Below are 24,195 nucleotides of genomic sequence, written 5' to 3'. Positions count from 1 at the left end.
AAAACAACATGAAAAATTAAATGTTTCATTTTTGTTTTCCTCAGTCTACTGCGGTTGCCAGGATGAATATTTTCGCCTGTAAGAACTGGCAGTATTGGTAACCATTTGCAACGTGTGTTGGGAAAGGGTAGTGTTACCTGACAGTTTCATGCATGAATGGAGTGCTCTTATAGTGGGCGTATGAGAGAGATATGACATACACAGGTCACTTATACAGGTGAATAAAAACTTATGTTGTCACGATAAAACTCTTCCCATGTAATTGTTTCTGGAGACCTGACATATTCAGGATATACTTTTAAGGTAGATTAAAACAAAACAAATTTATTTTGGCATTTGTTTATTTTGCCATACTACAGTGTGTCCGTTATCTTCTTTAACGTGTCTCCTTGTCACCATGGGGCTGATTCACATTTTGTTTACTGAGTTCAGTTAGTAGTTTTAAAACCATCAGCAAACTTCTATTAGAGTTTCACGTGTGTGCGTTAGATGGAGAGCGAGAGTTGTCGCAATTTTAGATCCGGTATGAGTTAATTTACAATTTAATGATTTGATTCCAACCTCAGTGCTCACATCTGACCCAGCATTGAGTTTTAATATGTTACATATGTACCTTATATATGCACTGTTACTTCTCAAGATTAATATATATGCACATTTGTGCGTGGTTAGACAATGCCGCATGTCAATATTAGCCACACGTGCTTGTGTGATAAGTATGAATAAGTAACTGCAAAACCTCTAGTAATTTCAGCTTCTGAACACAATATCTCCTTCTCATTAGTTTACAAAAATGATCACATGTGGCCCTTAAGATCATCCACAATAAGAACCAGTACATTGTGTTTATTTATGTTTTTGGTCACTTTCCATCCTTGTTTTTCTCATCATTCAAACCATTTTCTCACTCTCACTATACATTTCTAATGTTGATATGTTTTGAGTTTTATTACAACATTTAAAGCTGGGGGTCAGTCCTACATATGATGCTTATTTAGTTGTGTTGACGTATTATAAAGGTTATTCAACCTTGCAAATAGCCTTACACACACAAAAGTGTAAAAATTATGCTTTTATTCTGACGTCCTTTAACAACTGCAGCTTGTGTCCTATCGATTCCTCACCAGAGCCATAGCTGTTGTCCAATACACAACAGTGCATTTTTGTCCCACATTTATGATTAGTCGGTTTGACAAAGCAGACCTAACTTTGAGACATATCATACATCTCAACTACAGTTTGCAAACTGCACAGTTAGTTATTGAATCCCTGTAGTTTAGAGGAATATGAATTAATCTCCGCATATAGCAGACTGCACACATCAAAGAATTAAAATGCTTTAATAAGCGAGTATCAGATTCTGTTCGCTGTCTCATTAGGAGACACTCTCAGAGTACAAAGTTCTCAGGAACTTTTAAAGAAACTTATGTTGCCTGACTTTCTTCAGAGCTGGAATTATATTTAAACCTTTTTATACCAAAGCTGTGTATTATTTAGACTTCACTAATTGCATTCTTTCTTGCATTTTGAATTTCTCCCTCTCTGCGTAATTATTAATGCCCCTCCTCTGTCTCCTCGCAGTGGAGTTTGTTATCTCTTCTCCTCCCTGTGCTCTCAGAACAGTATTCCTTCATCTGTGCAATAAACTGGATAAAGTGGAAATTGAAATTGCATTACCCTGAGAAGAAATGTTCTTAAAAAAAATTTTGATTAACCTCCAATCATCAAAGTTTTAGATTGGACAATTAAATATAGAGTGAGATGAAAATTCAGTTAATCAATTCAACAAGCTGTTTGGTGTGCTTACATGCTGCGTAAATGTTACCTGACCTCACTCTCTCCTGGACATCCTTTCCTTTTTCAGTGCTCTCTCACACTCACTCTCTCTCACACACTCCATCAAACACACACACACACACACACCACCCCCCTACTGAGGAAGCAAGTGAAGCAAAATAACTCACTCCGCCACACAATCGCTCCTCTGCCTCGCTCTAGGCACTGACTGCTTTATTCCACGTTTTTTTCTCTCTCTCTCTCTTTTGAGCTTCCTCCTCTTCCCCATTGGTTTTATTTTTTCTCTATACCATCGTAACTCTGCTAAAACAAGAGCCAGCGATGGTAAATTGCTTGACCTTCCTCATTGTGTGGTGGTGTTGTGCTGTGTGGTCTGTGTCAACCTGGTTCAGCCCCATACATCAAGAGTGGTTTGTTATTTTGGACACCTTTCTTTGGTGGGAATTGGAAGTGCTGTATGTGTACTACAAGCCATTGTGTTGGTATTAGGCAGCATTCGATTTACAAAAGTTTGTTGAAATTAAGAAGTGGCTCCACTTGCTCCGTAAAAGACCGACAGTATTAGACACAGCATTGAACAGGCAGAAATGCTTTGTTTAAGACACAATTTTACTGTACAAAATGTTTTATAGTTTTCACAAAATACATTTAGAAAGCTCCATTTTAAATAAAATTAAATTGAAATATTTAAGAGACAGCGTGTAGACGTTTTTATCTCAGAAGCATTGCTCAGACGTAAACCCAGTATGTGTCCATGTTCTACGTACACACCGAAATAAAAATGCAAAAACTCAAAAGAGCATGACAGATAATGCTAGAAAAACCCTCCCATGGTCTTCAATTATAAATAAGGACTGCAGGGTTCAGCTGCAGTCTTACAAACTCGAAGCCAATGTAATTAAACAGAATGTGTTTACAAAATGTTGCAACACAAGACTAATATTTAAAAAAAAAAAAAAAAAACATTGTGTACTAGATGAAATACAAAGGCTTTGGTCTGTTTTACAATCAACAATGATTAAATCTGATATGTACTTGTAAACAACTGCCAAACACTTAAGTTTAAAACTCTGTCAAGCAATGTTTAATCATAATTATAGGAATTAAATATTTCTAGTCGCACAAATTTTTTTTTTTTTTGACCATAGGACACTATAATACAACTATACCTAGGAGACAATTTGTACCTGACCCTAAAGAAATGTATTTCATGATGCATGGAACATTTAAAGAATATTCTTGGGGATATAAATGAAATCAACCTTTATTGGAGAAATCTTTTTGGAAGATTTCTAGGGAAGACAAGTACTTTACATTTTGACATAAACAAACTGGATTATATCGAAGACGCAGTCTACCATTTACAGACTACAGGTTTTTTAGTTTAGTTTTTCTTTTTTTTTTTTTGAAGAAAAAAAAAAACACCTGTTCTCCACATTTAATATTCTTCGTGGTAATCTAGAGTCAATCCAACCACCGAAGCAGGAGGTCCAAGTCGTGTTGCATGTCGCACCACTTTGAGCTGTTGATAGTGATCCGTGTCTAATAGCCCAGTAAAGGCAGGCCCATGTCAGATGAGTCAAGACCACAGTCTCAGTGGATGGATCGAGTTTAAGCTTCCTCTGCTAAATATCCATTTGTCAGAAGTAAGACCAATAAATATATATTTTTTTTCACATAGTAAGAGTCTTCCCTCCAGCTTTTCGTCTTTAATGATATGCAACAGCGTCCAGAGACCATGCAAAGGCTGGTAGAAAGTCTCGATATAAGCAGATTAAAAGATAGTCATGGCAGAATCTCTCAAGTTCTCCTCTCTCAAACAAACGACCAACATGGTTTTCTAGCAGTCCATCTATCAGTACTTGATCTTGGTTTTTCCTATTAACATACAAATGGCCATTACTAACACACCAGAGAAAAAAAGGAAACAATGACTGAAGTTGGAAATAGAAAAAAAAAAAAAAACAGATAAGTTTTTGTTCCATAAAAATTTAACACCGGGCACTTTACAGAGGTCCTTTCTTTTCCAGTCTTTCCGTCGTTGTTCTCGATTCCAAGTCCTCGTTTGAATGTGCCTAGAGCTACAGAACAGCACGCAGTCCCACTGGAAAAACAAAGCCCAGACTTCCCAAGGCTCTCCCAGAGTCCCCCTCTCTTTCTTTCTTTCTTTCCTTCCTCCTCTCATCGCCTGTCCTTTGCTTCTTCTCAACCCTCGCCTTCTCTACTCTCCTGTGCCGTGTATGTGTTAGGAGCACTGCCGGAGGGCGACGGTGGAGTGGGTGGTTACAGGGTGAAGTAGCTCTTCTCTCTACTGTAGTCTTGACCAGTACTGAGACATGTCAGGCTCGCTCCCTGGGACTTGGACAGGGACAGACACTCCAGGAGAGATGAGTCCTGCAGAGACAAAAAAAGAAAAAAAAAGATGTCAGTAAAGGAAAACAAAACAAAAAAAAGACCCAATACCCAACATGCTAAATTACATGAGTGGATGCACCATGCACAGCTAGTGTGACAGCTAACATCAGTTGGCCTTATAGCACAGAGCATTGTGCTTTAAATGCTTGCAAATAGGTAGATGAGCAAGTGGAGCTGTAACGAGTCACAAAGCTCTGCACATGGTTGCTCAGTAAAATGCTTGCAAGCTCGATAAATTGAGGCTTTGGCAATGGCATTTAAACAGAGAGTACAACAGCAAATGAATCAAATTAATTAGCAATTTAGCACAGAGGAAATGTGGTTATGCATGATTAACTCTTCATGACTATAACCAGTATATATGGCTGTCAGTAACAGCATCCTAATGGGGTGGAACTAAACTATGGGCTGGAGTAGAGGGAGGGATGGAGGGATTGACATGATGGCATAGAGCGGCTATGAAATGAGCTTCGTTCATGCAACTGCAGAAGGAAAAAGATATGAAATGTGAAATATTGACTGGCGAATGTTTAAGCCATGATGTTTCTCATATAGACAGAGAGGAAGAGGAAAGTTACTTCGATAGATCGTGAATCTAAAATGGCTATGCAGTACCGCCTCATTACAGGAAAGGTGGCAGATGTTTGTAAAAAAAGAGTGCACTGTTTGATTCCCAAGCATATTGGTAAACAATGAACTTTTCTGCCTACCTGTTGAGGTGGTACCAGAAGTGGTCATTGATTGGCTGTTCATATGTGCCTGCATATGAGGGGGCGTGTATGTTTCGTAGCTCCGCCCATTCACAGGCGGACTGGTAGGCAGCATGCAGGAATAAGAGGAGGTCTGGCTGGGCTATAGATGGGGAGAGAATGTTACATTAGCTTAGCCAACCATAAGATTTGATTTTATTGAGAAATTTTATTCCGTCAGAAAATGATTCTTTATTTAAATATAGGATGGAAGGTGTTTGTTTGGGCACGAAGAACAAAAGAAATCACCCATGGTTTGTTTGATTCCACTCTTACGATCATATCAATCATCCTGCAATACTACATCAAATTAAACTGTATTGACCAAGATTCTTACTTGCATAGGTAGATTGTTTGCCATGGTGAAGCTGGGCATGGGGGGCAGCGCACTGTAGGTGTTTGTGAGTGCAGAGTCAGGTCTACCCAGCATTGACCCAGAGGTGAAAGACACTGTGGATGAAAATGTTGAAAAAAATAAATAAAATAAAGTGTTTAAAAATCACACGAAATCACACGCAGTCCTCCAGCGTGAGAGATCTCCTCATTAGCGTCAAGTAGTGCGTGCGTGCGTGAGGTGACGCCTTATTTGACAGGCTGATAGGCCCGGACAGATACTGTACAGTGTGCGTCTCAGGTGATTGACTTGTGAGCATGAGCTTCAGCTCTGCCGGTGTGCCCTCGTGTCTGATTCGGTAATTACGCAGAGAGTCAGCTGAGAAGTTTTGCTCAACCATCCAGCAAAAGGAAACCACCGCTGCATCTCCATGTGAACTCGAGCGCACAGCCACGGAGGCCTGTTTTCTGCAGTTATATTAAATCTGCGGGCTGTCACGTAATAATATTTAGTAACATTTCACATGGATCCTGTCTCACATGAGCTCACGCGTAGTTAGACTGTGTTACTCCCATTACTGCAGTAATAATATGACTAATTAATTGATGTGTGGCTTCGCAGCATTTGTGCCACACAGTACTTGATAAATGACGTTTTATTGTCAAGTTTCAATTTGCATCGTATGTTGTAGAGTGTGCGCCAGGTGTGGCGGACCTACCCGGTGTAGTGGGCTGTGGGATGGCCTGGTAGACGCTGGTGCTGAAGCTGCTGCTGATGGGAATGTGACTGGAGGAGTTGTTGGCCTGACGACGCTGGTTCCGCAGCTTCTCCTCTCGCCTCCACTTTGCTCTTCTGTTTGAAAACCATACCTGCCAGGAAAAGGGCGCCATGTTAGTGATTGATACAATAATTCATGTTTGTTCATGTGTTTAAACTTTTACAGATCTGGTGTACAAAAAAAAAAAAAAAAAAAAAAAAAAAAACTCACTTGTATTCTTGCTTCGGGCAGGTCGATTTTCGCTGCTAGTCTCTCCCGCGCAAAAACATCTGGATAATGGGTTCTTTCAAATTCTGTAACGCAAGAAATGGCAAAAGTGTTAGTAAATATGCAATAAATAAGGTCGAGGGTAATTGGATTTTGGAAAGGCCATTAGTTGAAAGTAAAACATTTTTTAATAATAACTTAATAATTACGCACATTATACATTCGGTTTAATAAAATGTTTAATTAAAATGCAGCAGCCCGAAATCACAGTTTCAGGGCTCTATTTATTTTTTTGACAAAAAAAAATTACATTTTGTAAAACAGCTATTTTTTCAATTAGGATTTGCGGGTGTAAATGTATAAATCATTCACTATTTGACCTTTTTCCAGTGCTTCAATTTGCTCCTGTGTGAAGGAGGTGCGATTTCTCTGGAGTTTCCTCTTGAGCTGCAGTCGCATCTGTGTCTCCTCTGAATCCTCTCCGTTTGAGCTGATGGAATTTGTGTTTTCTCCTGCTCCGTCTTGTTGTTGGCAGCCATCTGAAGAAGAAAAAAAAAGAGGCACATAATGAAAATATACATTCAATTAAGCTAATTGAATAATTAATTCTCGGGCCTTCAGCTAATTGTACAGACCGCCGGTGCGACATCATTAATTAAAGGCGCTATCATGAGTTCATTAAAAATCAGAGGAATTATTGCAATTTCTCCCTAATGTTTCCAGATTACAGACGACCGCCTGCGTGCGTGAAAGGGAACAATATCAAAATAAATAAATAAATAAAAGCTTTGCAGTTAAACTGTTTATAAAATATTGTGGGAAAAACAGGCTGGCCAGGGAAAGGCTCTGGGTACTTATCACAAAGGCGTGTGTTCTCAAAAGGTTAAGAGAAATGTGACAAGATGTGGCGAGCCTCTTTTCAGAGCCTATGAAATGTATTAAAACCCCAAACCCTCTAGCCCCCTTTTTAGGGCAGAGCAATGCCTCAATGGTCGTTCCCATATGGGCGTTGGTATAGCCATTGAGGTGACCACCAACTTTTGAATAGAAGAAGACGCTTTTCAGAATGATACAATGCCTCCAGGAGTAAGGGAAACCATTAAACTATGGACACAGCCAGGGACGAGCAGTGAGCCCTCGGTGGGTGTAATATATGGGAGGGGGGCTATTGGAGGAGATGACAAAAGGATCCTCTCTCTCTGGAGGCGCACAGGCTATAGTACTTTGGCATTGTGCGCACGAGGATCCCAGTCAACAGAGCTTTGAGTCCAGTGTGTTAACCCTTATCCACTACCATCATTAATCACGTCCCCCGGCCAGCTATACGCCAGTCAGGATTTCTGTCTTCAATTGGAAACAAATGAGTGAGGAGAGAGCATGCAACCCCCTGAACAACCAAAATAAGGCCAATCTATTCACTGCTCCTGCTTGTCCGCGGTGGGCCCAAAGGCCCCTTCAGTTGCAGGGCGAGGCTTATCGACTAATGTCTGTCTTGTTGTTGGACATCATTATCACACCGAGAAGTTAATGCGAAATTAAGCAGGGGGTGCGTTGATGGAGGGTGGTTTATATAATATCTTGGTTATGTCTGCCTGCAGCCATGGGTCGAACCATTTTTTGCTTTCGTACGCGGATTGTTTTAAGGTTTCTAACCCCACTGGAGGGACTGGTGCCTTGCTCACGGACAAAAGGTGGCTGCAGGTGCAGGGCGGCCTGTGAAGCCATGCACCCAGCTCCCGTGTGGCCTCTAAATAAAGCAAACGAGTTCCAACGCGCACCCGCATATTGAAAACAGGGTGTTGGCTACGAGCTGAATTTGCCAAACTCTACTGGTCATGTACATGAGACTTGGTGGTTTAATTATTTTATTTTCATTTTTAAATCACGTGAATGCGAGCAGGCTGCACGTTTTTCTCGTGATTCCGCTCAGGGAACATTGGCCAGCTCGCCATGGGCCTTAAAACATATTTAGGGTGTCTGCATGAGATATTCTCGGTTCACTGGAGAAAACCTGATGCGACATGTTTCTTGACAATTTCACTTGCTGCAAAAAAGACAAAAGTATTCTTCTATAGGCCAATAGTTTGTATCCACGCTATTTGTTTCTTCACTCCGGATAATCCATAAAAAGGAGTGAATGTGCAGCTATTATCCGTCTGCCAGACCCACTGACGCTAGGATGGGATTTGTTTTCTTTATAAAAGCGCTGGGAAATAAACTCATTCTTTAGTATCACGATGTCTCAACCAGTGAGGCGGAAAAGCAGCAAAAAGAGGGAGAGAGAGAGAAAGATACCGAACCAATTGCGGCACCTTTCAGCTGCTGAGACCGGATCAAAACACTCTTGAGAAACCGCTTAGAACTGAAAGAGAAAGTGAGAGACTAAATCCTATAGACGGGATTTAGAGCCATATAGCCAGCGAGTGAGAAAGAGAAAGAGATAAAAGAAAGAATCGGTGCGGAGTTTTAGTCGTTCTCCTTTGGGGATAGAGTTGTCTTCTTCTGGGGCCCTGTCACTCTCAGTGGAGCCATTATATCAGCCTGTCCGGCTGTCGGATGGAAAACATATTTTCATTCCCCTGAGAGAAGTGTTTTATCCAAGTAGGCCGCTTATAGAATCAAAAAGCATCAACCCAACAACATTAACTTATTATTAGTATTAGAACTATTATTATTATTATTATAACTATTAACTATTAGAACTATTAACTATTAATTGACTTAATGTGTTGACCACCAACTCCAAACTAATAATAATAGTAATAATAATAATAATAATTTCAATTATAATCACCTATTACGTTAGAATCCTTTCTGTTTTATTGCTTGTTGATAACTGTCCACGTGTCCTAATCAAACCCATGCAAATTATGATTTGCCACTAACTGAATTCCAGCACCTGCACTTCCCGTCTCCGGTGCCCACAAAACCACTGTGCTTCATTTATGTTACGGATTGAATATTTAAGGAGCGAAGTAACTGTAAAAAGGTGGCGTTTGTTCTTAGAGGGCCTGAGCAGATGACAGGGAGCCCTCTGAAGTGGAACATTTCCACAGCAGTCTCACCATCTCCACACTCCTGCATGTTGCCATAATGAGAGACAAAGCCCTCTCTAATGAGCAATTACACGTAGTGCGGACCGTTCCCATAACCAATCGTTGCGTGTGAACGAAAACATTCCTTTGTACTAATATCTCCGCACACAGCTCCCTGGCTCTGCCTCCCCATCAGGAGGACAGAAAAATGCAGGCTGTTGGATGGACACCTCTGCTGAAAGGACAAGCCGCTGTCACGCACATCCACGTCTGGGACAGTGGAGGCATTCAGACTGCATGCATGGCCTGGGGCTTCCTCTAATCGACTGGTCTTAATTGGGGGTCTTGTTCAGGGCATCAAAGCATGCCAACACAATACCTTCCTGCAAACAGAGCCGTGGACCGGAACCACTGGAATAGTCAGCTGTAAAAGCAACCATATTCACCCATGACAATATGTTGTGATCTCTTGAGTTCTCATTATTCTTAATGCAGCTGCCTTCAAGCAGGAGTCAAACAGTGACTGAAAACAAACTTTGCAGAGCACCAGAGCCCAAATCCAAGTCCAGCTTTGGTACCTCCCAACCGAGCATGCGCCAAGGTGTCTTTATTGCCACTGTGTGATAATGATGCTCACCTTGGTTGGGTTGCCCTGGCACTGATGTTCCGGGGTACCAGCCGGGCCGGGTCCCCCAAGTTCCTGTCTGACCGTTGAGCATTCTCAGCTTGTCATACATGCCATCTGCGCCCATCTGTTGCTTTTCACTAGCCAGGTTGCGGAGGACTCTGTTTATCGATGACACCTGAATGACAAATTGCATATGATAAATATAAGGACTGGGATTGGACGGAGCGCTGCTCATTTCTGTGCAGGACTAGCACAGATATGAAACACACACACACACACACAGCTTTTCTTCAAAAATAAATGTGCAAAGGAAAGAGTTCATTTCACTATGTGTCTGTGTGATCACGTATGAAGTCAGTGCATTTAATAAGACGGAATGGTTGGGTGCCCATCTCCTTTTCCTCCACTGCATGAGAAAAAAAGTCATGTCATGTGGCAAATTAAATCATGCACATAACTAACAGTCAACACACTTACACTGGGTATGTTGTCGTTGGTGCAGATCCCCTCCGACAGAAGTCTGTCACGGATCTCCCACGCGAAGATAGACGGACACTCCCGCTTGTACTGCGCGATTTTCGCGACCACCTCTGGAGTGGCGACCCTGGGCTTACTGCCGCCTATTGCTCTCGGTCTTATGGAGCCGGTTTCATAATATCTGCCCAAGATCTTGCTCACGCAGCCGTTGGACACCTGGATGGAAAACAAAAGACACAATTCACATACATTATTTACGACTATGAATTGAATTTCTAAGATGGCGGTAAATAATTATCACCTTTTCACTGTCCAGCACTTGGACTTCATCATGGGTCTATAAACAAAAAAATATGCCTTGAATTGTATATTAGGCATTTCTTACAATAGCTTTATTCTTCCTAATAGCAGGCAGATAACTGTACTTTTTATCAGCCTTATTGCATTTCCAGTAAGCGGAATAATTCAACTAGTAAATATTACTTTTACTTATATAGCAGACATAAATAAAGTGCTCCATTTACACATAGACTTATTGTGAAAATCCTACCGTTATGTATTTCATATTCTGTCGTTTGTATGCGTTGCAAACAACGTCTCTATACACCTGTTTTCTGCGCAAAGTAAAAAGGAGTGCGATTGTCACCTGGAGTATCCTGGAGATGTCGCAGGGTCGAGCACCGCTGTGAGCAAGTTCAACTATTTTCTGCCTGGTGGAATCCGGCAGCGGTCTACCATTAACAAACACACCACCAAGCTGGTTTACGCCACTGTGACCTATATGTGGAGACAAAAGCATCGCGGTCACCACATCACATTAGAAGACGGATTAAAAACATTTGTGATGAAACTAAATTTAGTTTTAGTGATGAGGAGAATGGTTCAAGCTTTCAGGTAAACCGAGTTAAAGACGGAAGTTGAAGATAGAGATACATAGAGTAACTTCACACATTAAGGCTGATGTGGGTTTTTTTTTTTTAAGTGTCTCAAATCACTCTGACAAAACAATATTTTTTAAAAAGACACCGCTCGGTCCAATCCCCACTGAAGACCAACATTGCGCACACACATTCAAAGCATGGATTGAACAAAAGCAGCACAAAAAAAAAAACGGAACCAAAACAACTCAGTATGTATTTTCTTTTTTCATTGCAAGTAAATGTCCCGAGGACACACAACCAACCTTTTATCAAAACGGAAAACGTGGGCATTAAAGCATTCGCACCGTTATCCATCCCCTCGTCTACAGCAGCTGCGCACCACCGACACCAGCACCTCACTCATAAAGTGTTCTCAGTAATAACAACCAGCAGCATCGACAGTCACATAAAAAGGCTACACCTGAAATAATGTGTCAAATTAGCTCTCATTCACAAACACAGCTTTTTGGAAAGTGACGTTAAATCGGCAAATCCTTTCTAAAGAGAGCCCTTCAAAACGCGCAAAAATTACGCACGAATAACACAGGCAACGCATAGCATTGTCAGTGTAAAACTGAAATATTTAGGATTTGTTGTTGTTTTAAAAAGACATTTTTTTTGCATATTATCCCTAACTTGCTCTATTGTATCCATGCAAAGCACAGAATAAGCCCCCAAACCTGAAGCCAAATGGGAGAGCCGACTCCCCGGAGTGCCCGAGCTGCTCTCTGTTTCTCCGCTCCCTTCCCCTGCGCTGCCGCCCGGTACATTGACTCCGGGAGCAGAGGCTCCTTACCAATAAATAAGCTCCAAATATAGAAGAGGGGGAAAATATGATGAGCCTGCCTGACATTTGTCTTTAAAATAAAGCTAGCTGCACGTCAAGTTTGAGCTTAATTTCTGGAAATAGGCGGAAGTCGCCTCGGATCATGCATGGGAGGCTAATTGAAAAGATCAGTTGGAGCACTTGTGGCAGGCATGTCACTTTATGACACCGCTCTGCTTTTGAAAATCGCATCGTCACGACAAATAGTAGCATGATAAAACGACCCTTTCTGTCTGCATTTGGATATCACTCAGACAAAATTGGACGCTACTCGTTTACCCTCGGAGGGAGACTTCGTTTTAAGGTGGCCAGGGGCTACGCGCGGCCACAGAAACGAGGGCGCGCCTGGATTCTTAACATATTAAAAGTGACATGCAGTTTTTTCTCCCCCCCCCTCCTCCTCCCCCCTTGTTTGTATTTGACAACAAATGCTCACAGCCACTGCGGTCCTGTTGTGTGCAATCAGTAGGCGTCTTTACTGTGGAATAAGCCACGGAACTCTGTTTTAAGCTGCACTTTTTTTTTTCATTTTATATAAATGATCAAAAACGCCTGTTTATGCCTGAGTGAAATAAACCTGTTTAACCGGGTAACACATCCCTTTTGGCTGCAACGTGCAATAATCTTTCAGCGTGAATCTGACTCATAGTAAATCCATTATCATCCCTCCTGCTCTTTGGTAATTCCAGGATTAACTGGAATTAATTGACTTCTTGCGCAGAAATTGGCCTGCTCGCATCAAGCGGCCCCGCTCTGCGCGCTCTCCGGAGCTGCTCCATCACCTCGGATTTATACCTATCATATAAATCCTCCGGATCGATAAAACCGTCGGATGAGGACATCACATAAAAATCAAACTCTCTTAAGGTTAAGTCTTAATCATGACACAATTCCCTCAAGTGCCCAGAGTCGATCTCGCCCGCTGGCGCTGATTATGCGCCTTGTATTCTATTGCAAGTCGACTAATAGGAAAACATATGGTGTCAATTTGGACGCTCCCCACCATATACACCCAGGAGTTATTAGCACAAAAGCCACCGAGGCCGTCGCGACCTTTAGACAACCCAAAGGGCCGGGCCCAATGATATCTCCTCGGCAATTCGCACCAGACATCACACGCCAAGCCAGGGGAGCATCCCATTAACATCAATCGGCAGCAAAGCAGGAGCACCGGGTATTGTACACAGCTTTGATAAGGCCCCATCATCTCTATAATGGATAGGTGGCAAGCAAAAATTAAACACACACTGAAAACAGTAAATTAAATCCGAGCGCTAAGACCTATACAATGAGACTCCATTTTTGGTTTTCCACCACAGGCCACTTTATGCGTGTTTTCATATGAATCCCACCTGTGCACAGCAAACAAGCCAGCTGCCATGTGGTCCAACAGTGAAGTCAAACACATTTGGATTAATGCGCACAGATTACAGCACAGACGTCATCAAGGTATATGGAGAATAATATAATAAAATTATTCCACACACCTTCATCACAGATGTCATACACCTCTTGTCCAGCAGCAAGAGAGAAAATGTTTCATGTTTATCCTTTTTGGTTGCAACACACACCAGGTATAAACAAATATTCAACTCATGGGCCACTTTACGCACACGCACGCACGCACGTACACACACACACACACACACACACACATTAACAAAAAAAAAAAAAAAAAGAGAAAAAGAGAGAAGCCTATAAGCAACTTCATCTACCATGTTTTTGATTGGCACCCACGACAATATGGTTGTTAATATTTGTCTTTCCGCTGTGAGTTGAGCCTGCACCTAACTGCGAGGCCTGCGGTTATAAAACGAACAGTTTCTTTCTAGTTCATGCTGTCTGCCCCGTAAAGAATATGGACTCATTTACATAAGGCATTATTGCTATTCCTCATGTTTCATGCAGGGCTCTTCTCTAACGCAGCTAATCTTGTATGCAGCCTGGCAGCCAGCTCTAACGCTAATGCAGACGGCTGTGCAATTATTTAATACCAACTCAAGCAGAAACAAAAATCTCCCTCTCAACCCAACCCCCTTCTATTCTCCGTCTCTCTCGCCTCTCTCACTCTCTGGAGCAGGACGACGTGTGATTAACTTGTTCGGTAATAAGTAATAAGTTGCCTACCTACCATTCCCCAAAAACAATAAAAATAAAACAATAATAAAATAAATTAACGGCAATGAATCGACTATAAAATAACTGATAATATTCGCCACCCTGCCGCTCAAAGGCATGCAAATTTGTGGCTGCACACAAATTTCCTCTTTTTTGTTCTGCTTTAAAAACATTTTTTTGCAAGTGTTATTAAAGTTACTGCGTTGTAATAAGCAGTGCATAATGTCAGTGGGTGTTGCTTCCATGCAACCACATTAAAACTTGCGGATGCAATCACAAGTTGAAGAACTAAATAAATAAATAAATAAAAACAAATACATATATATATGTATATAGAAAAATAAAAACTTACTGTTCTGCATCATTGAGGCTACGCCAGACTCCCACGTGGCTTGGTTGTGGTATTCTAAGCATCACAAGGAGAAAATAGCTGGTTAGCATCAAAATCATAAACCTGCTGTACAGATGGGTTTTTTTTTATTCTTTTTACTGTCAAAATATTTGCAACATTTAATTAAAATGAATAAAGTTTCTTAACTCGTTCGATTTATTTATTTACGTGTTTAATTCTTAATGTATTTATTTATTTTTGCGGTTCTGTTCTTAAACATTAAAGATGCATCTTGAATTTTAACATCCTCAGTGTATGTATGTATTTTAATTAAACTTGCCTGGAAACAGAGTTGACTGTCCACTCTATAACAATTTAGTCAATCATCTGCCGTTTTCACTACTTAATGTCTCCCTATAGGACAAAGCAAAACAACACATTAGCACAGCCACAGCTACACTGGTGTACTTACACCTACTGCATCTTCATTTGTGCCCTACATTTACAATTAACCTCACCGCTGCTGCCAAGCACAGAAATTACAATTGACGCGGGACAACGTAATTTAAACATCTCTGCTGGGCCTCAACTAAATTCAAACTAACAGCCGTGAGACTGCGCCTGTGACCGTTTCAGAGCGCATTTGGTCCTGGTGGTTTTGGTTCCTATAAGAAATCAGCCCTCATCGTCTCGCCGAGAGGCTCCTGTGTTGTTTTTTTAAAAAACCTGATATCCCTCCTCTTGTAGAGCCCATCGTGGAAACTGTACAAGTGACACACGTTGTCTAGCTCGCTTCACTGCGCTGCAAAAGTCCAGAGCAGGAGGGGGTACAAAGTTGGTGTATAAAAGCCTGCTGGACTCCCAACAATGTGCACCCCCCCACCACCCTTTTTTTTTCTGCCTCCATATACCTCAAACCCGGGGCGAAAACTCGGCCTCTGCGACTAGAAACACACAGCTTCCCCACTAAACACACCAACAAGTTCAGATTAATACAAAGAGCCGGAGGCATGCATCCTCCCCCTCCGCGACCATTCACACACACACACACACACACACACACACGACCGTGACCCGGGTGCCGTTAGTGCATGAATGTAGGTTTTTGTTTTGTTTGCCCTGCTTTTCCCTTTTCTTTCTTTCTTTCTTTCTTTCTTTTTTTTGTTTTGTTTTTGTTTTGTGTTTTTTAAAGAATTTTTCAAAAAAGCAATTTCTTGTTATAAATATTTGCTGGTTATTTTTTGTGCTACTGGTGCGGGTTGTAAAGCGGGTTTAAAGACACAACAGCGCAGCGGGGCGCTCAATTGGAAAAGACAAATGCATTAAAGGAACTATTGAATGGGAGAACAGATAAAAAGGGGGCCAGGGAGGGAGAAGTCTGAAGTTTTCATTTTCTCCCTCCATGCAAAGTTGTGTTGTGTGCAGAGCAAAATGGCCAAAATACCGACGTGTAACAGACTGTGTTTAGTTCAGCTCCAGTTTGAGAGATGCACACAGGGCCGTCTTTGCGTTTGGATTGTAGCTTTCTTTCATGTTTTAACAAATAGGCTGCTCGGTCATTAATCAAACCCAGATTCCTTCACACTGGCCCACATAGCCTGAGTTAGCCTGTTTAGCATAACCGAAAAGCACCCAAACAACACCGAATAATTAGGATATCATTTATTTTTATTAGTAGCATTGGTCTAATGTCATTGTGTTGACTTTAAAAAAAAAAAAACATTAATTGAAAAAACAAGGCCAATTAAGCCAAAGCAGCCGAAAAGTGCCCTGCACTTAGTAGCAGCCTTGTAAAGTCCAAGTGGTTAATCATTTATTTAAGGTCGAAAGCTCAAACGCTGTTGTTCCCGAGGTTAACTACAATCTAATCTGCATTTCTTTTCCCTTTAGTAATCCGTAACAACAATGTCCTAATTCAACATGCCGGGTTTTTTTTTTTCCTGGCCGCTGGATCCTGCGGTCTCTAACATTCATATGCACAAATAGTTCATGTTAGGCCTTGGCTACAATGCTGCAGGTTTTAGAGGCCAACAGAGGAAATATATAGATTAGGAGGAGTTTATAGCAAATTGTTATTACAGAATACTTTGAGTGGATGCGTGAAGCCAACAGGTTCAGTCTGAGCTCAGATTATCAACAGTGAAGTGCATTTTAACACACTGAGCTATGGGCCTGTGTATTTAGATTTTAATGCAATTTGTTGGCGTTATGCAGAATAATTTTTTTTAAATCACAAAATAAAATTGCACAAAGCAGTAAACATGTGTATTTTTTTTACATTTTTCTAATATGCCTTTAACAAAAGTAGCTAAAATGCAGCAGCAGTATGTTTCCATATTTTTTTTTTCATATTTAAATTATTATTATTATTCTGTTTTATTTTCTTTCACCACTATAGGCTGGTCCGGATCGTCCTGAGGGTACCTGTCTATTTTTACAGTACAACACATCGTAAAAGGGTATAAGTCATTAAACCCGGTTTAAACAAATAAGGCTTAAAAACAAAAAGGAGTAAAGTTGTGTTTTTTCTGACACGCAAAAACACACAAACACACTAACGCGGGCCTCCTCCTCAAGCTTTTTTTTTTTTTTTTTTTTAAGAAGGCGCTCTGCTGACTCGCCTGCATGAATCAATCTGACACCTTTCCTCAACGGGTCATTGCGCCCCATTCTCCACGATGATCACTGTCCTGGCCCAACGTGACTTTTTACTCTTTGCTGTCATAAATAAGCGGTAAGCTATCCGTAAACACAACAACAACAACAACAACAACAACAAGACCAACGAGCAGATAAAACAGACAGAAACGCTAAAGGCTGTTCGCACCATATAAGAGTCAAGTCAGAAAACAAGGCTGCACAGTCCAAACGAGAAAACACCCACAGCCTCACCACTGAACCTCAACCTAGTGCCGAGAATAACCAGTAATCATAATCATAATATTAATAATAAAAATAATAATAATAATTTGTGAAATGTACTATATAATAGATAATGGACCATAATACACAATAAAGTTTTAGTCGGGATCTCACCTTTTTGGGGCATCCTGCGTCGCTGTCAAAGTCCTTGGCAAACTATAGGCTACAGCCCAGTTCTCCACACCACAGAAAGAGAAAAAAAAAAAAAAGTCGACCAGATCAGTCTCTCTCGTGGAGTTTAGTAGAGGAAAAATTAGTTTCCAGTGGTCTTCGGCGAAGACGGAGGGGATATCCCTGCGAAGGAGACAGAGATTGACAGTGAACTCAGATGTCAGGACGCACGGAGTTTGGCGAGGATGTGCGCTGGCGTGTGAGAGAGCGAATGAGAGAGTCTGAAAGAGAGAGAGTGGGGAAGAGAGGGAGAGAGAGAGAGAAAGAGGAGGGAGGGAGGCAGGGTGGTGGTGGTTAGAAGGAGGTGGGGGTAAGAGAATGAACACACCTATGCCGATTGGTGATGGAACAAGTGTATTAATGTATGTGTTTCCTGGTCTGCTGTGTGCGCCTCGCCTCCCTCCGCCGCACTTCACTGGCCCATTAGCGCGACCCGACCTCTGTCATCATCCCGCATATAAACACTTCCCCCTGCATCACAGCCAAAGCGGGAAACGGGGCCGAGCCACGGCGAGAGAGAGAGAAAGAGAGAGAGAGGGAGAGAGACAGAGAGAAAGAGAGAAAGAGAGAGAGAGACAGAGAGAGAGAGAGAGAGGGAGAGTCTCGTCTTCCCAACCCACTAATCAGCCCACGCATGCAAATGCCCCGCGCTCACTTGCTGAATATTGCCCTATTGCAGAGCAACTGCCTAGGAAATGCCCATTGGACGGAAAGCTTTATTCTTCCAGGCTGAATTGGGTCCGCGCAGGGAATCTTAGGCATGTTCAGCTCCAACCTGGGGCTAGCTAGCGCTGCAAATGGGGAGGGGGGGGAGGACTAGCAGCGGGCACGTGAATGCTGGAGCTCGTAACACCGAATTAAAATTACAAAGAGCTGCAGCGTGCCTTTTATGAAACAGCCGAGGCACTACAGATGCGATTAATGTTATAGAGACGCATATAATAATGCTGCCCAACACCCAAACTATTGTACTGTCACCTCCGATTAGTTTTTACTTTTTATGGTTCTTCATCCACGTGTCCAGTGCAGACCCACAGAAGATCATCGTTGACAGATTTATCGTTGACATCGTTGACAGTTGACACTTTTACAAAGCACAAAATGTCCACAGAACGTATCCTAATTTAACAACTTAAACATTCTGGATTATATATGTTTAATAGGAAGCATCTGTTGGAATAGACCTGCTGTGTACACAGTTCAGCAGAGTTGGGAAAAGTTTAACTGCAAAGGTTTAATAAATAGGAGCACGTTCATTAAAAATCTTTTCCATTAGAAAGTGGCACAGCCCCTCCTCACTGAAAACAACCAGAAACGTCCACCACGTGCTTTTGTTGATTCTTTCGGGTATCACCTTCCCCTGAATGGCCTTACCCCTCCTGTCAACAAGAACACCATGCGTAAAGAGCGCAGCCTTTAGGCAAGCTCGGCTGCTTTTTATGGACACATTTGCGAGGCGCGGCGACGTCACTCCTGCGACCTGACAGCAAATAGCACGCGTAAATAAAGTAAAGCAAATGACTGTGTAGCCATGGCCACACAAAACGCACTGGTTAAATGACTGGCTATTAACGCACACCTCAACGCACCCAAAAGCAACCCCTCTGCGCCCGTGTTTGAGCATACACCCGGAGCTTTGGGCAGCACCAGTCTCTGCACTGAGGAGCCCCGTCGCTTACTCCAAAAGGAGCAGAACCGAAGGGAAGAGAATGAGGCTTGTATGGATGTGGAAGCCAAACTAAAGCAGAAAAGGGGGCGCATGAAAGGGCAGAGAGGGAGAGAGGAGAGAGGGACAGACATGAGCAGGGGGAGGGGAGAGAAATTGCTTTTTTAGGATGGGAGGCCATGAAATGAAGTCATGGAGGCCTACACTTGACTTTCTTTGACACGTGAAAAACTAGGAGAAGTCAGAGCTCATCAATAAAACACTTGGTAGGTGAAAGAGGGCTCCCTAACAACCATCGCATTCCTGACTATGGGTTCAATGAGTAGACAAACGACGCTGCCAGAGAGAGAGAGAGAGAGAGAGAGAGAGAGAGAGAGAGAGAGAGAGAGAGAGAGAGAGAGAGAGAGAGAGAGAGAGAGAGAGAGAGAGAGAGAGAGAGAGAGAGAGAGAGAGAGAGAGAGAGAGAGAGGAGGGGGACGAGAGAAGGGGAGAGGAAAAAAAAAAAAAACAGAGGGACTGCCCGGCCTGAATGGGGCCCTCAGTGGGCCGGCGAGATAATGAGCTGAGAGGACCGGCTCAAACTGTCACCGAGGGTCCCGCGGTGAGGAACAACACTTTGGCCAATACTCCTCCATCAAACAAGCCGTAAACTAAACGAGCACATTCATCTGTTTCTCCTTCCTGCATTGTTTCTTCTCACTTAGACTGGTGGCTCAGCTTATAGGCCTACCGTGAACGGTCGCAGCTTATATCAAGTAAGGAAAGGGGGGTCCAAAACATTTTCACGTCAAGGACCCCCCCTATTAGACATGCATTAGACCACAAACAACCCCCCCTTCCTTTCGCCCGATAGGAGTTTGCGCCGTGAAGGGGCCACCGCGTGTTGGTTATGATTTACTGTAGAAGAAATTAGAGACAGGACGCACTGAAGGTGGGGCTGAAGTTTTCAGCATTATTATGCGAAAATCAGCTTCACATTTCCAGTCGTTTGGGGGCGAATGAATTCCAGTTGAAAGGACAGGACAGTGGTGGACTGCAGGGCCAAATTGGCGTCTCAACTTCTGCAGTGTTTGTGTTCCTGTGCATGTTGTGTGTGAGTGCTGCCCCAGTTCACTACGCAGGAGTCCTTCTACAATTTCTAATCATTTTTAACATTTTATCCACATGCTAGAATTAGTCCCCTGAAATCCCTGTATTTAAAATACCTGCTCATTTCCTCTATTTGTGTCCTGCCTTTGTGGTGCAGATCTTAATGCCCTTCACTTGTCACAGACTGCAGCTGTCAAAATTTCCCACCACCGACCTGCCTACGCTGAAAGACAGATTCCCCGATGAGTGTGTCAAGTAGTTTTCTTTGGAAACAATACCTCCACTAGGTTATTGATTTCTTTGGTTAAGCTGTAAATCCGCTCCCAGAGCTAATTCGTTGTCTCCACTCTCTGGAGATTTTTTTTTTTTCCACAACCTTCACTTGTGTGCCAAGACCCACAGCGCTATCAGTGGTTAAATGCCAAGAGGCTGCAGAAGTAATATATTTCCTTTATGAGTTACTGTGGATTGCTGTAGACATTTGTGAAAAAAACAACAACAACAGCAGCAACAACCAAAAACACAGATAGGCTGATGTTGGGAAAGCAATTAGCCCAATTCGGATTAGCAACAACTAATGTCACAGGCCCTGAAAAGAAAGCCTAATCTGGTCGTTATTTTCCCCTGAGGGAATGTGGTATTTGTACCCCTGTAGAAACTTTTAAATACAAAAACGAAAGAATGGAGGAAAGAAAAGCATAAGGGGAGAGAGCTGCAGTGAAAAACAGTGGCATTGTTTCTGGACAGGGATGTAGTGGAGGGTCAACCTAACTAATTTATCGCTGCTGGTTGAGATCACAGTTTACTCTTTACAGGCTGATACAAATCTTTACGAGATGATTCATTTGGGGGGGAAACTGGTGAAAACTACTGTTTCCAATTGGCTTGATGATGTCCCCCCACCCTTTCCCTTCCCTTCCCAAACTGGAGGTCATGGTTCGCTCACTTTTTATTTATCAGGACATCTGGGGGGGAGGTGTTTTAGAGGATGTTACAATATTGTTACAAGGCTGTATATAGTAAATAAAAGGTGGCTTAGCTAAATCCGGCTGGTTAGTGGAGATTTTTAAAAAAGGAAAATATGAGCATGTTGACCTATAACCCACTAAAGGATGCTTTTTTCAAATTTTATTTTATTATTATTAATTATTATTATTATTATATTTTTTTTAATGAAGGCAGTAAGTAATTATTTCAATACAAAACAACATTCGTTTTGTTTATGAATTTTTGTGTGTATAACTGCTGCCTAATATTACATTACAAATTTCCCAACTGTTGTTCATGGAAACATTAATTTACAGGCTCCATATTTTTAAATTATTATTATTAAAAATATTAATAATAATAATATATTTGAACTAATTATTCAAAATATTTCAGGTAATACAGTAGAGAGTGTGACTGTGACGGGATTTAAACCAGTTATTTATAGCTAATTTTTACACCTTTAATTTAAACGTTTAATTTAAACTATAATTGTTATTTAATGTCTAATCACAATAATCACCACAAATGTCGACCTGACTTTGTGAGCTTCATTTTTGTTCACATCACCTGCCATTCATCCAGCAGCCTCGGATTGTCACATTCATTCACTCTAAATTGATTCATAAGGGCAATAGTTGGTCCATTTGCATAAATTATTTGCACGTGTACAATGTGTAATTCTGTTTTTAATCAGCAGCAATTAAACAATCATATGCTTGTTCAACTTTTGCGCAGATATTTCATTAATAGGTGAAATTTAAAGTGTGCTGCACACGAACCGCGTCCAGGAACGGAAGCTAAATTAATACAGAGTCATTTCTCTGCACATCAATTCACCGGAACTTGAAAAGTAACTTCTTCACAACCTTGATGAATAAACGCTGCTTCTCCAAGAGGAAATGGAGGAAATATTTTGCAACTTTTGGTATAAAGGCCAAAGAAACACAACCCCTCTGCTCTAGAACATGTTCCATCAAAGTAAAATGTTCAGATGCCTAAAAAAAAAAAAAAAAAAAGAAGCTGTTTTTACAACTGAATCAGCTCCTGGGCAACACGTCAATACAAATGCAGTTTTCCTTTAACTTGTTCAGCTTTGTCATATAGGTGGCAAAGATGGGATGGAGGATTATTTGTGTTGGCTGCGTAAACACCGGGGCTAATGGTGTCAAGGCGCTGCGCGGCAAGCGTGACAGAGAGGAACACATGGGCCCAAACAGACAGGACCTGAGATACAGAGATGGTTTGGAAATGTGATTGTACCTGGTCTAGTTTAAGGAGGAAATGTTTTTTAAAAAAAAAAAAAAAAAAAAAAAAATATATATATATATATATATATATATATATATATATATATATATATATATATATATATATATATATATATATATATATATATATATATATATATATATATATACACACACACACACACACACACACACACACATTAAGAAACTTATTTATTTTAAAAGTTGTACAAAAACCATTAGAGTGCATTAAAAAATATAAATCCATCTCCTCTACTAGGCCCAGATCATTTTATAGACTAAAACCTATGTAAAAGCCTCAAGGCGCGCGCCATTTCCCATTCACGTTTAGCCTTCTATAATATCTGACACTATTTTTGGTCTATTTTACAAAGTGGCAAATTACTTATTGAACTCAACATAAAAGCCTAAGAAATTAATCTCACTGCAAATCTCGCGTGTAGGTTGCTACGCGATTGTGAAGCGTTAAAACTGCAGCCAACAAAGTCAAAACAGTCCTCTGACGGACAGCGTCACATCCACGGCGCGGATGGACCGAGTGGAGCTGAGTAGACCCCCGTACACCAATCAATTTACCGTACAGGTCCAAGCCTTCAATTTCCCCCCCGGCGAAAAGCTCACAATAACAGGCGCTTTTTACGGAGTGACGTGCGCTTAATTCCTCAGTGAAGATCGCTAATCACACGCTCTGCATGTGTGTGTGTGTGTGTGTGTGTGTGTGTGTGCGTAGGAGTGAGTGAGAGAGATAAGAGAAACAAATTCAGCCTTTTAGTGGGGTTTACGTCCCATGTACACTACATACAAACAAACACGAGAAAACTTAATAATTTAACCCAAGTTTGCCAAAGCATCGGGCTTTTTAACCAGTCTGCAGGTTTGTGTTTCACAAGGTTTCTACTCCGAGATTCAGGAGGAAGCACGCACTTTGCACAAAACCGAGAGAATCGGGGGGCTCTCAATATTGACAAGTTTGAAAAGGGAACGTATCCAAACTCACCGGATAAACGGCGACAGACGCGTCTCATCGGTATCCTGTGCGTAATAAACTCGCGTTCTTCCCACCGTGGATCTCACCTGCGAGCCACGGCGACAGAAACTTATAGGTCCCGGTTAAAGTCTCATCTACCTTTGGATCCGTCCTGCGGTTGAAATGTCAATGAGAGTGGGGGGAAAAAATCAGCGGCTCTTACCAGCAACTTTCCCTTCAGCATCAGCCTCAAAGTTGGCAGTGATTGGCTGGAGCGACGGGGCGACGTCACACCTTGGACATGACACAGAGCACAGAAAGGGGAAGTGCACAAGGTAGCCTGCATGTGGACACACCGGCGTGTTTACGGTCCCAGGAAAACGTGTCTGCTCTGTGCAGACGGTGGCAGCTGGAACCTCGCTCTGCATGAGCCACGTCGGGGTTTATTTGAATTTACTTTATTCCATTTTATTTGACAGTAGTTCAGCACATTTGGGTTTTATTTTA

The 24,195-nt window shown here is 41.8% G+C and overlaps 1 protein-coding gene across 10 annotated transcripts; it reads right to left on the bottom strand.

Annotated features, from left to right (window-relative positions):
* Positions 1 to 1,866: 1,866 nt before the first annotated feature.
* Positions 1,867 to 23,902, bottom strand: pax6b (paired box 6b). 10 transcript variants are annotated; one of them, XM_067487552.1, is made up of 14 exons: positions 23,719 to 23,902; positions 17,652 to 17,831; positions 14,637 to 14,690; positions 13,654 to 13,677; positions 11,067 to 11,197; positions 10,722 to 10,757; positions 10,421 to 10,636; positions 9,953 to 10,118; positions 6,661 to 6,819; positions 6,284 to 6,366; positions 6,014 to 6,164; positions 5,299 to 5,411; positions 4,923 to 5,064; positions 1,867 to 4,191 (listed from the first exon to the last, which is right to left on the bottom strand). In XM_067487552.1, exons 2-14 carry the CDS (start codon positions 17,662 to 17,664, stop codon positions 4,106 to 4,108), a joined length of 1,374 nt encoding a protein of 457 aa, XP_067343653.1. In that variant the 5' UTR covers positions 17,665 to 17,831; positions 23,719 to 23,902; the 3' UTR covers positions 1,867 to 4,105. The 10 variants fall into 10 exon arrangements, with proteins under 10 accessions (XP_067343653.1, XP_067343662.1, XP_067343692.1 ...); XM_067487561.1 differs by lacking the exon at positions 23,719 to 23,902 and adding an exon at positions 18,037 to 18,177; XM_067487591.1 differs by lacking the exon at positions 23,719 to 23,902 and adding an exon at positions 14,956 to 15,029 and having other exon boundaries at positions 17,652 to 17,941.
* Between the last annotated feature and the right edge of the window lie 293 nt (positions 23,903 to 24,195).

The sequence above is a fragment of the Channa argus genome, chromosome 2, assembly GCF_033026475.1.
Source record: "Channa argus isolate prfri chromosome 2, Channa argus male v1.0, whole genome shotgun sequence".
In the NCBI taxonomy this organism is placed as follows: domain Eukaryota; kingdom Metazoa; phylum Chordata; class Actinopteri; order Anabantiformes; family Channidae; genus Channa; species Channa argus.
Note: the sequence above shows the minus strand (reverse complement) of the source record. Positions and strands in the feature narration are given on the sequence as shown.